This window comes from Harpia harpyja, chromosome 9 (genome assembly GCF_026419915.1).
Source record: "Harpia harpyja isolate bHarHar1 chromosome 9, bHarHar1 primary haplotype, whole genome shotgun sequence".
Lineage (NCBI taxonomy): Eukaryota > Metazoa > Chordata > Aves > Accipitriformes > Accipitridae > Harpia > Harpia harpyja.
In genome coordinates, this window is record NC_068948.1 from 35,126,314 (window position 1) to 35,138,397 (window position 12,084).

General features: G+C 43.4%; 2 protein-coding genes and 1 long non-coding RNA gene across 4 annotated transcripts in view; 1 reads left to right on the forward strand and 2 right to left on the reverse strand.

The window, feature by feature from the left end:
• The window catches only part of LOC128145462 (uncharacterized), a 20,154-nt gene extending 19,362 nt beyond the window's left edge, over nucleotides 1–792 (forward strand). Inside the window, exon 3 of the long non-coding RNA XR_008236481.1 lies at nucleotides 259–792. This is a non-coding gene — a long non-coding RNA (uncharacterized LOC128145462). The remainder of the gene's footprint in view (nucleotides 1–258) is intronic.
• The window catches only part of DHX37 (DEAH-box helicase 37), a 19,236-nt gene extending 12,559 nt beyond the window's left edge, over nucleotides 1–6,677 (reverse strand). Inside the window, exons 1-5 of one of the 2 annotated variants that reach the window (XM_052795571.1) lie at nucleotides 6,530–6,677; nucleotides 3,962–4,131; nucleotides 2,747–2,859; nucleotides 1,678–2,005; nucleotides 805–953 (exon numbers count right to left, since the gene is read on the reverse strand). In XM_052795571.1, coding sequence (XP_052651531.1) covers nucleotides 805–953; nucleotides 1,678–2,005; nucleotides 2,747–2,859; nucleotides 3,962–4,131; nucleotides 6,530–6,656 — 887 coding nt within the window. In that variant the 5' untranslated portion in view covers nucleotides 6,657–6,677. Of the gene's footprint in view, nucleotides 1–804; nucleotides 954–1,677; nucleotides 2,006–2,746; nucleotides 2,860–3,961; nucleotides 4,132–4,918; nucleotides 5,108–6,529 lie in introns of those variants that run through there. The other variant, XM_052795572.1, reaches the window with a different exon arrangement.
• BRI3BP (BRI3 binding protein) lies at nucleotides 5,349–11,826 on the reverse strand. Its single transcript, XM_052795574.1, has 3 exons — nucleotides 11,600–11,826; nucleotides 10,598–10,700; nucleotides 5,349–9,942 (listed from the first exon to the last, which is right to left on the reverse strand). Exons 1-3 carry the CDS (start codon nucleotides 11,786–11,788, stop codon nucleotides 9,524–9,526), a joined length of 711 nt encoding a protein of 236 aa, XP_052651534.1. The 5' UTR covers nucleotides 11,789–11,826; the 3' UTR covers nucleotides 5,349–9,523.
• Nucleotides 11,827–12,084: the final 258 nt, after the last annotated feature.

Sequence of the window (12,084 nt, forward strand, 5' to 3'; positions counted from 1 at the left end):
AAGGGGTGAAGGAAAGAAAAGGAGGGGTTGTTTGGCTGCTTGTTTTAAAGGGAGAAACACTTAGAAAGATGACAACAGGATTTCTGCACAATGGTTCTAAATTAAGTAGCATCACTCACACAGTATCACTTCTAGTTGTAGTTAGAAGAAAAAGACAGAAAGAAAGCTTTGGGATTACCCTTCTATTATATGTGTATTGATCTGAAGATGCATGTATCACAGGAATTTTTTCCCCAAACATTGTCTCTCTAATTGCAGCTCACTGAACTCCAGTCTCCCTGGACATCCTTCTGGCAACAGGGTCAATTTCAGAAGAAACTCAGGCTGGGGCAGCAGCACAGAAGCTGGATACAACCTGATGCAGCTCGCAAGAAGCATCTTATGAAGTGCCCAAGCTTATAAATGCTACTAATAGTGCCAGACGAGCCACAGCTATTTTCAAAGATGTTCTTAAGAAATACGCACATTTTCTTGCAAAAGTAAAAACAAACCTCTGGAAGCAGAGGTTAAACTATGTGAGATGGGCAGACAATAAAGCCCCTCTGTAAAAAACAGGCCAGTGGCTTTGAAGGAAATTTTTACCCTAGAGGTTTCAAAAGATTGCTTACGTGGAGAGACTTTTGGCAAGTCAGTCTTACTCCCTTCAGATTTTTTAAAAGCCCATTCAACATGGCCACTACCACTGCACAGAAAAGACCAGGTTCAGTTCAGCCATATCAGAAGAAAAGAAACAAAATCAGAAGTGACTGAGCTGAGCTTGAATTCTTCTAATTACATTTGCTGAATATAAAAGACAACACATACCTGGCATAGCCAGCTTCATAGAGAAACTGAGGTACTTGTGTGGTTTTACCACTTCCCGTCTCTCCACATATGATCACAATGGGATTCTCACTAATGGCTTCCATGATGACTTGCTCTTCAGCAAGGATTGGAAGCTTTAGTCTTGCTTCCTAAATAATATAAAACACATATTTTAGTTGCACTTTTTTGTCTCTCTCTCCCTTTTTGTTTTCTCCAGGATTGAAAACTGATTCCTTTATCAGATTACAAAACCCAGAAAAAGGAATTCTGCAAACTTTGTGGCTCAAAAAGCTCTAAACCAGCTAATATCACACCAGCACGTCCCAGAACTGGAGTCATCAGAACAGCTTCCCAGAAAGCAGCTGGCAAGCCCTGCACTTTAATTTGTGAAACCAGAGTCCCTGGAGTTTACTAATATAGCACTTCAAGGAAAAACTCATTTCACAACTCTGTCTCGTCTGTTCAGATACATGCAGAGCTTTTCCCATTTGTACAGAATGCCTTACCCACAGCAAATGGAATAAAACTATCCAGCCTAAGATACAGCATAATGGAGAGCTGAAAGTGACATCACAAGATTTTCCAGCAAAGAATGATAAAAGACTGCTAATAGATTCTATATTTAAAACCAGAGACAAACGCTTATATCCTAAGACAAAACTAGTTTTCCTTCCGCTAGATTAGACAGGCTTAAAGCTCAGACATGTACATGCACAACTTGCCAGAACACGGACCCTAACTGCACGCTGCAGCCATGCAGTATTAGCAAGAGACACAAGATAATGCTACAGGGTCTGCAGTGACCTAATCTTATGGAAGATACCATAATTTCCAACCCCCTTGATAAGCACTTTCCTGTTCACAGAGTCTCACCTGAATCTCAGGAGACCTGTCCACTGGAATGAAAACTGCAGGCTTGCAAGATGGTTTGTTGGAGGCTGGCTGGCAAACTGGCACATGAGGACTGGCCAGCTTCTGGTTAGTCACTGCCGCCTTCATGCCTTCCTCTGGCTTTTCAGCAGTATTCAAATCACTGGCTGACGACTTTTCAATTTCTTGTTTGTGCTCTTCCTTCTCCTCCTCAGAGCTACTGGGTTCTTCCTCAGGCTCCGATTCTGAATCTGAGCTGTGTCTTCTCTTGTTTGCACCACTGATGCTCCTAATCTTTTCAGGTACAGCAGTCCCTGGCTCCTGTATCATCCTAGAACAAAACATCAACACGTGAACTACATTTTGGTCAACATTCTCCAGGACCTCAAGCCAGACATGTCTTCAGCACAAACCAGAAAAGTCACACCATCAAAAGTCACTGGCTGAGCCTGAACCCAGGTTTTACTCAAATAGGGAAAACTTCTACACCTCAGCTGTAGTGCAGCGCAAGAAGATGTTACGCAGAGAGGTTAACCGAGTTCTCCACAGATCTCCGTTCTTGGAGGTTTTCGCATCTCTGCTAGGTAAACCCTCAGCTGACCTGATTGCTGGATTCATATCTAAGCACACTCTATACTGATATTTACTCATTTCTTCAGAATATATGTCTGTAGTTTAATTTATTTCAACTTCTGCCAAAATGCAACTCTCGATAAATCCAGTAACTAAGGACAGCATCAATCAATATTTTCCAATACAACAAAAAAGTAAACGTTTATCCACCAATTATGTAGTTTGACATAAGAGTATGCAGATGTAATTGTCACCCGCCTTGTCCCTTATGAAAGGGAAGACCCAGTTATTTTAACTAACATCCCCTCAAAAGATTGTCAAACAAAATAACTACCATACTATCAGATAAAAATAGAAAATTATTTAACTCCATCCATTCTGAAGAACCTGTAAGCAGTAAGAAGAAAAAAAAAAAAATCAAGCAAAAAAAGCTAAGGCGGCTGCCAAGTTTTCAACCACAGTGATTAACCAGAATGGTTCTTTCCAAATAACGCTTTACCTTTTAGTCTGATACATGCGCTCCCCAATACCCAGTTTGGAAGTAGTGTACAGGAGTTTCATTTCTGCCTCAGAAGCTTGGACCTCATTCAGCTTGTTCAGCCATTCCGCTCGCTATTTGGGGAAAAACAACGAAAATCAGTGCTTATTTTCACCAGGAAATAATTTCCTTTCAAGATTTGCACTTGAGTTTTAAAGGGTGTGCTGTGGCAAATCTTGCTGGGAAGTTGTAAAGACGTTCCTGCTGCTACATGGTCAGTCCTCCTTGATGAAGATTTCAGCCCTGCACTAGAGCAAAAATACAAATGCAGACTTGACCCTTCATCGCTGCAATGAAAAGCTCAGCTGCACCCTTGAAACAACAGCAAAGAAAATGGATTTGAACTAAAATGCTGGAGTGAGGACTGGAGCAATGGAAGCCTCCCTTCAACTCCCACACGTGGGACATAGCGCTGACAGGAGGTCAGACAGACGCAGTCTTAAACCACCTCTAAAAATAGAGCTCGTTTGTCAAAACCATTATTCAGACACTAAAATGAACAGGAGTTTTGCCTGGAAAGCTTTTACAAAGACAGAAAAGCTCTATTTGCATACAGAAAATATACAAGAGCTGGAAATAAGTATTTCAGAAACACCAGCAGTAGCAGAGTTTGGGGCATCAATCTCTGCATTTTGCAGAAGGACAAAGCTTCTCATACAATCTGTTTCACAGAACAATGTCATTTACTCTGCTAGTGATGTACTTCATGAACTCATCTATTCACTCAGGGTCAAAGAGGGAATGGGAACCAGGACCCAAATATGACAAGTTCCTGCAACACCTGATCCATTGAGAGGGAGGGGAATGCTTTTCCCCACTGAAGTTAACACTGAAGAGTCCATGGGTGGTGGCATGTTTTTGACCAAAACGCCCAGCAACAGGATATCTAATGCTCTTGTAATGTGAACTCTTAAAATTCAGGATCTGCACGTCCTTGAGACACCCCTGAGAGTTCACATCCCACACACCGCTTGCTGGCACTGCAGAGTGGCTGCTCCACCTCTGGTTTTTCACACCAGCAACACAATCGCATCATGTATCGGGGATTGCCAGAGTCACAGTGCAAGGGAAACCTCAAAAGCTGCTTGTTAACATCGACCTTTTCCACAAGCCGATATTGAATTATTGTTTTAACAGAAGTCACAAAGCTGGAGTTACCAGCATGCAGCAACATACCTGTCTTTTCTTCTCCTTCTGCTCTAAAATTTTATGCAGGTTTTTCTTCTGTTTCTTGCTTAGGGGTTTCTTCTGCTGTTGCACAACACATGCTACTTTTTTCTTCTTTGCTTTTTTGGCTGGCAGGACCAGGGCATTACTTCCATCAATTCCCTTCAGCGTTGCTTCATCTAAAAGCATGTGTTTGATTATTCACCTGTGCCAGGTGGACTATTTTCAGCACACTGCTTCACAGTCTTATCACAAACCATGCTAGATTTAGCTGTTTTAAACAAACACAATCCTCACCCCCAGCCAAAAAAAAAAATCCCACATCATCAGCAAGGGCAAAAAACTGAACCATGAAGCTGGGTACATGATAACCCCGTGCTTACTATAACCGTGAGGATAATTTTCCTTGACTTACGTAACAACACTATGAAATCTTTGCCGTTTTCTTTAATTCCCCCAGGGGCAGGGGGCAGGGAAGCAGCCCAGGACACAGCGTGTCTCCGGGTGACCCCGCAGGCTCCGGGCTCTCCCAGACATAGGTAATTTTTAACCCTACAAATCTGTTCTGCTAAAGTTTGAATAATAAAAATAGTATAATAAAAGTGGTTTTTTTAAACTAACATTTGAGAACACAAATGGTAAACATATTTTTAGTAACTGCTTTGATTAGGAATTACTTAAATGCAGTAATGGCTTCGATAGAGCTATTGACGCAAAGCCTGTAAGGTACTTAGACGCTTCCAATAAAAGTATAATAAAAACACAGTAAAGGCATGACCAGAATTCTCATCTCAGCGACTCTACGGTCACGCTAGCAACGTTAACAACCCAAGTTTGCATTAACGAACATAACGCCCGAGGAGAGGGAAGGGGAGGGAGAGGGGAGGAGAGGAGAGAGCCGAGCCGAGCCGAGCCGGCCCGGCCCGGGCGGCCCTGACACGGCGTCCGGGCCGTGACCCGCCGCACCTCCCAGCTCCAGCGACAGCTCCAGCGGCTCGGCGGCGGGCGGAGGCTGCGCGGTGCCCTGCGGCAGCCGCGCCTTCCAGTTGTGCCTGCGGCGCGCCCGGCCCATGATGATGATGATGATGATGATGACGGTGATGATGATGGCGGCGGCGGCTGGAGCGGCCCCACGTGCGGCTGCCAGCGGCCGCCGCTTCCGGCCGTCTCACCGTCTCGCGAGAAGGGGGCGGTGCGCGCAGGCGCGGGGCGGCCGCTCGGCCCCCGCGGGGGCGGGTCCGGGGCGGGTCCCGGTCCCGTGTGATCCGGCGGGCCGGGCCGGCGTTGCCGGCCGCGTGTTTGAGGGGCGAGTCGGGCCCCGCACAGACCCGGCTCCCAAACGCCCCTCCGGGAAGCGTCCGGCGAAGCCCGGTCTCAAACGCGATTCATTTCTGGGTGCAAAGTTTCAGTAAACATTTATTGTAAGCTTTGTCACAATACCATAGTTGATTCGTGAAACCAGTCTACAAATATTTAACTACAGAGTACACTGATTGGGTGGTCAGATAAGTAATAAATAAAGGCATGTATAGCTCTGTAAAAAATAAGTTGGATAGACTTGTAACTACTTAACAATATTATCAGTAGAATCTAGTACTTCCCTACAGATCATATGTCAAAAGTATACATACATCACCTCTTCAGACCAAGTTATTTTTTACATAAACACAACTGTACAAACTTAAACACTATAATCTTGAAATCCGATGTACAAAACAGGATGTGGAATCACTAACATCAGTGCCGACAATGAGTGCTACTATAGCAAATACCATTTCTCATTAAAAGGAAAAGATCGATTTTTAAATGTGCTGTCATTACCGTTCAATGGAGTTATCCAAAAGTTTAAAATACATGCGGATACGATAAAACCTTTTGTTTTCCCAGACAAAGAGAACTTATGGTCATTTACGTCATTAGCTGCCAAATACGGATCAGTACGTGAGGCAAGTCACACTTAAAAACTTCTACACCATCAAAGAGCTAAGATTGATACTGGCCTATTTTCCACACTAACAATGCAACGAGTCTTTAAAAGCAAATCACAGTTTGAAGGACGCACTATTAAGTACAGCACTGAATTACACCAGATTTTATACATTCCACTCTGACACCCAATACCACTTTTAAAAGCATTGCATTCCAAATACAACAGATCAGTTACCTATAGGCGAAGCATGTACTTCCAAAGAAATTGCTACGGATGTTAGTTTGGCAAAAACGTGAAGGTACTGAAAACACTACAGTAGTTTCCAATATTAGGTCTTAAAGTACGAAGTTTAGAACACTCCAGACCCTACCAGCATTTCTGATACCAGACAGCCTGCAGCCCATCCTAAAGGGTCACGTCGGCCGATTACAGAAGGCGACATTCTTTCAAGCAGCAGCCGCTGCCAACGGGAAGGTCGATAAACAGGAACCATTCCGGATGGGTGGCCGAGGGGGGAGAGGACAGATGGGCTGCGTCTCCCACCCACCTGCCCCTCAGCTAAGCCACGCCACTTGATGAGCAGCTTGCACCAGGCCCGATGCCAAGGGAAGCGGACGTTAGAGGAGTGCATAGATGCTGCTACCCACCTTCCATTAAGCTTCTAGTGGTCGGAGCAAAAGGCTGGGAGCCGCAAGATCTGGGTTTTATTCTCATTTCTGCTACCGACTCAGGCAAGTCTGTCAAATTCTGTGTCCCGGTTCGATACCTGCACATCTCTGCAAATTCGTACGAGACGCTCCTAGCAATGGCAACACAAAAGCAGTGCAACCACTGTCATGAGAACGAGTTCTAAAAAACAGAGCAAAAACCTCCATGGATAAACTAGATGACTTGGTATGGAAAATATTTGTAAAAGGTATTTACAGAAGTTGAAAGAGATCAAGTACAATACCACATTCATATCCCAAAAGCGCTTTCACTACAGTGCATGTTTAAAAATACAGAGCATTTTTAAAGTATATATATATTGAAGATTAGATTGTGCTTTAAAAAAAATCATACTTCTGATTCTGACTAATGTGAAAACTGAGCGCTGGGAAAAATACTGATTAAAAATATCCAATTTTATACATATCGCTTTTCACATAACATTTTGCTATACATGGGATGCAAGTAAATATAAAAATACTTTTTTTCAAGCAGCAGGGTGATCAAAATTAAGCATATTAATATAGGAGGGCTGATTTTACAAAACTAAGATAAATGATTAGAGCGAGACAGGGAGAAACTATAATCCAAATTAACTTTTATATAGTATTTTAAAAGAAATCTTTATCATAGACAACTCTTAATATATAAACAATTCAGTATTTTTAACTTCAACATTAAATATGGATTACATAAAATACAATCTATGCAAAACTGACTCATGCAGATCGTCCTACGGAAGTCGATGGAGCCGCTTACACGAGCGAGGTTTGCAGACTTTGGTCCTCAGGCCTCAAATTTAGCAAAACATGTAAAGACCTGACAAGCTTTGCTCATCAATTTCTAATTTCCAGGTTGGTGTTTTAGCCCAGTCCTCTGTGCACAACAGTAGGGAAAACTGAGTTGACAGGGAAGACCTGTAATACTATGGAAAATGAGCTGTAAAAAGGAATATACCGTAATTTACATTTTCAGCTTTACAAAGCGGACTATTTGTTGCCACAGTACTTAATCTGTTCATGGGAAAGATTTTAAGTTAGGAAAAGCAGTTACTCGGCAACTCTAAATGTATATTTCTTGAAAAATCAGGTGCAGGGGGATTTACAGGTGACATAAAAAATTAAAATGGATTACAACGGTGCCAACTGCATATGAACTTCAACCGTGTTGAACTTAAGTGATCACAGTTTGGAGTAAAGGCCATTAACATGGATTTTAAAATAATCCCTCATGTAAATGTCACATACAGCCCAAAAGAGGTCAGGCAAGTAACACACATTTTAAGAAGAGTATTAAACTTCAGCATTAAGAGAAAAATAAATTCACCCCACAGTTACATTCAGTTAAGTGTCACATCCAACAAAAGCTCTACCCAACGAAACACCAAGCCCAAGCGCAAGCTGTGCTCAGCTGCCCCTGGCCGGTCCCACTGGAGCCGGCGCTCGCAGGTGAAGCAACAGCACATGGATCACCTATTCGTATTTGTTCCCCTTCCTTTTTAATCAGTCCCTGCCACAGACCAGTTTTTGTTGCGTTTTTTTCTTTACTTGTTCGTTTAGACGTTATGGAATATGTAGTTCTTCAGCTGTGGTCCATTTTACCTCTCACGGTATTGATACTGTGCTCATCGCTGTAGTTTAGATGCTTCCCCTCCCTCCCCCCATTTATACCCTTGGATGCTATAGGTTACCAAGTTAAACCACTTACCGGACTTTCTTCCCTGAGGTTACCTTTGTTTCGATGCATTTCAGCAAACCTTACAAAGCCAGTAGTAGTCTACCAAGCTAATTGATTCTAAGGTTACAAATACGTAAAATCCTTCAAAATAAAATTGCTTCTAAGCTCCTACACCACTTTGAAATGTGACTGTTTAATACAGCCTTCTTGTAAGGTGACTCACTTTCCCCAAAACCCAATATAGTGAGGACACAGACTTCAAGCAAAAAGCTCCTACAAAACTATTACAATTTTAGAAAAAAATCCAGATCTTCCTGAAGATAATTTATTGCCGCTTATTGGTCCTGAGAAAGCTTTAAGCAACAATACATTTGCAAGTGTTTTAACTGCTGCCTTTTTTGAGAAAGTTTGTGGGTCCTGAGATCAAAAATGTTTTATTCTATGCGCTTATGCTTGGAAAATGCTTCACCGTGAAGATGAAATATGAGTTACAATTTGCCAGGCTACATCTCTTCCCTTTGTGTCAATTTATTAAAACAGATTTCCTTTCAGACACCAAATTAAAGTTCTCGAGATGAAACGCAGTGAAATAATGCCACACGTGCACTTCTCAATTCCTCATACTGGACTGGCATTTATGGACTTCAAATTTATGAAATCTTCCTTCTCCCTTATTCCCCACCTCCTATTAAAAGCTATGGTGCGAATTTTTTGGCCTGGATACCAGAAAATTCCTCATCTGATACTCTATGAAAGGCAACTTCAAGGCAATGAAATAAGCCAACAATAAACCAAAAACATTCACAAATTTGAAAAAAAATGCAGACCCACAGCAGTTACTTCTCAATGGAAGTGTTTGGTAGCTTGATTTTTTTTTTTTCTTTTTAACTTTTTAAGTGTCAAATTTGCATATGTTTAGCTCAATTTCAATATTTGAAAGACTACTCAATTTGCTTTTTATAAAAACTTTACAAAAGATGTTTTAAATGCTTGTAAAAGTAAGCGTTTATCTACTGAGAAAATTCTAGTACTGGATAAAACTCTCTGAATATACAGCTGAATTTTTTAAATGTTTTTTTTTTTCCTACAAGTATAATGGCTGAGTGTATAATCTAGATAAATTAGTCTTACACATGATGAAAAGTTATAACTTTGCACACTTTTTACCATGTGATGTTTTGTTGCTTTGTAACTTCGAATGAGACAGTGCTTAGGAATTTTCTAGAGCTGGTGTACAGTGGTCTATAGGGGTTGGTTCACTGGTCACTGCCTCTGTCCAGGTTTTCAATCACCCTAGAAAGACGTATGTTCAGAAGTCTGATCTGACTATCAAGGTGGTCCATCTTCTCCTCAAGGCTGCTGTTGCTGTTTCTTCTCCAGTAAAATCCAACTGGCCCCGTCATGAAGTAGACTGCTACAACAAAGCAGAGGGGCAGGACTGCGTGTTCTGGGTCACCTTCATACTTCTGGAGGATGTACACACACGAGAGAGTGAAAAGGGCAACCCTTGCAATCCAGAAAAAGCGACCAAACAGCATGTGCAGGAGATAGAAGAAGAATCCAAGGAAGAGAGATAAAAACCAATAGGCAAGTAAAATGGCACCAATCAGCAGAAGAGCACGGGTCGGATTGTTGGCAATTGCAGCTGGGCTGAAATAATGAGTCAAGTTGGAGGCTGAAAAACAAAGGAAAATTTACAGAATATTAATGAGTGCACGCCAAAGTGGTAAGGGCAAAAATGCAAGCACAGCTTTAAAGGGTCATGCAGTGGGATCATGGCTGTGTTTTCTGAAGGAAGGGGTAAAGCTAGTTCCTCCATTTCTGGATGGACCTTTTTCAAATCACTGGCTCAGCTCCAATGGTGCAATTGAATTAGTTCCTTTAAGGTAGAGGTGCTAAAGGTTCTTTGAAGACAAACTACCATAGGGCCTAAGGTCGAAGTTCATACTGAGGCTAAAGATCCTCCTTTGTAAAAGTTACATTCTGAAGGCTCTCAATTGCACCTTTCCTTCTTCCAGTCCTCCTCTATTTCCCTGCACCGTTCCTGGCCATGTGCATCCATTTAACAATGATACCAAGAAACCAACCATGACTTGTAATGAGTTTTATAGACATCCTACAGATACATATGAAGAAACGGAATGGCTGGTTTTAGTCCTCTCGTTTGAAGGTACTAATAGCAAAATCAAAGCCACGTGAAGCAAATAGAGATACCACTGATGGATGTTTAATGCAGCGTGATAAAATGTAATTATTTTCCTACTCGGCCTATGCTTGTAAACATTGATACAGGCTGATATAGTTCAAGAGTTAACAGGCATCACACTTACCATCAATTCCAAGAACATCTAACAAATCAGTCCATATTCTCCAGAATGTGTCCATTAATATATCCACCCCATTCACAAACCTCTCTGTCAACCTTGAGAAAAACTGAGAAATAAAATTGAAAATTAAAAAAAACCCACCTCAATTCCTTAAACACACTTTGAGACTTATTAGTCATGAGTAGACTTATAATTCATTAAGCAAGAATTGCAGGCTATTTTGAAGTCCCTAAGGAAAAAATTGTAACTCTGTAAATGTTTTTTAACTCTGCAAATCATAAATTTACTTATTACGGTTGTCCTTATTCTAGGTATTTTGGCATGTAAATGTCTATGGTGACAGGATTTTAAAAAGCACTTCATTAGCTTTACCATTGTTCTGAAATTTAAAGAAAACACTATTGCCAGCAATGGACATTGGTAAAGCAAATGAGAGAATTAGTTTTATAGAGCAACTGAGAGACGTCCCCAGCATCACACCCAAATGTCAGTTTTACAGTATTTATTATGTCTTCCTACTGGCCGAGGAAAGAAGGAAGAGAGGAATGTATAGATCCGTCTGCCTGCATGCCCGATTTCCTGCAAGTTCATATGAGGCCCCGCAAACACAGGATGCTCTGCTGATGCAGACAGACCATATTTCAGTTGGAGGGCTCCTCACCGACAGCGGTCTGCCCTGGCCGCCTCCTCCACCTAAAATAATCTTTATTTACAGATTTCTGGTTTTAATATTTTTTGCCGTTTGCTCCACGTCAAGCCTGGCCTCCCGTCTTCCTTCCCAAAGCAACGCTCCAGCCGTTCCACCGCCTCACCGGCAGCCGGGCTCGCACAAGAGACGAGGCCGCCGCGGGTCCAGCACCGAGCGCCGCGCCGGGGGCGGCCAACCGCGGGGCTCTGCCTCACAGAACCGCCCGGTCACCCCCGGGAGCAACGGCGCGGGGAGAGGGCGCGAAGGGAAAAGAAGCGAAGGGTTTGTGGGGTGGGGGGAAGCGGCCGGCGCCTCACCTTCTGCAGGGCCCGCACGTTGTCCTCGCCGAAGAGGCCGCTGACGCCCTGGTAGAGACCGCTGGCGGCGCGGCGGAGGCTGTTTTGCTTCTCGGCGCCGCGGCTCCGCGCTGCCCAAGCGCCGGGTCCCGCCGTGCCGCCCAGCAGCAAGGCGAGGAGCAGCAGCGCCGGCAGCCGCCCCGCCGCCATGGCCGCCCGCGCTGCGCCCCGCGGCCAGGCAGCGCCGCGATTGTAGCGCCGCCTAGAGACCGCGTCGCGAACTCCGCCGGCGTCGGGGGGGGGGGGCGGTGCACTCCCAGAGTGCACCGCCCCCCCCCCTTAAAGCAATGGGTTTATTGAAATCACAAAATAAGAATTTAGGTTGAAATGGGGCAGCCGAAGGTCTTCCTGTGCAGCCCCCCCCGAGCCAAAAAGGTCTATTCAAGTCTATTGCTGTGTCCAGCCTCCGAGCAACCTGCCCCGGGATTTAGCTTGTCCTGGTCCAT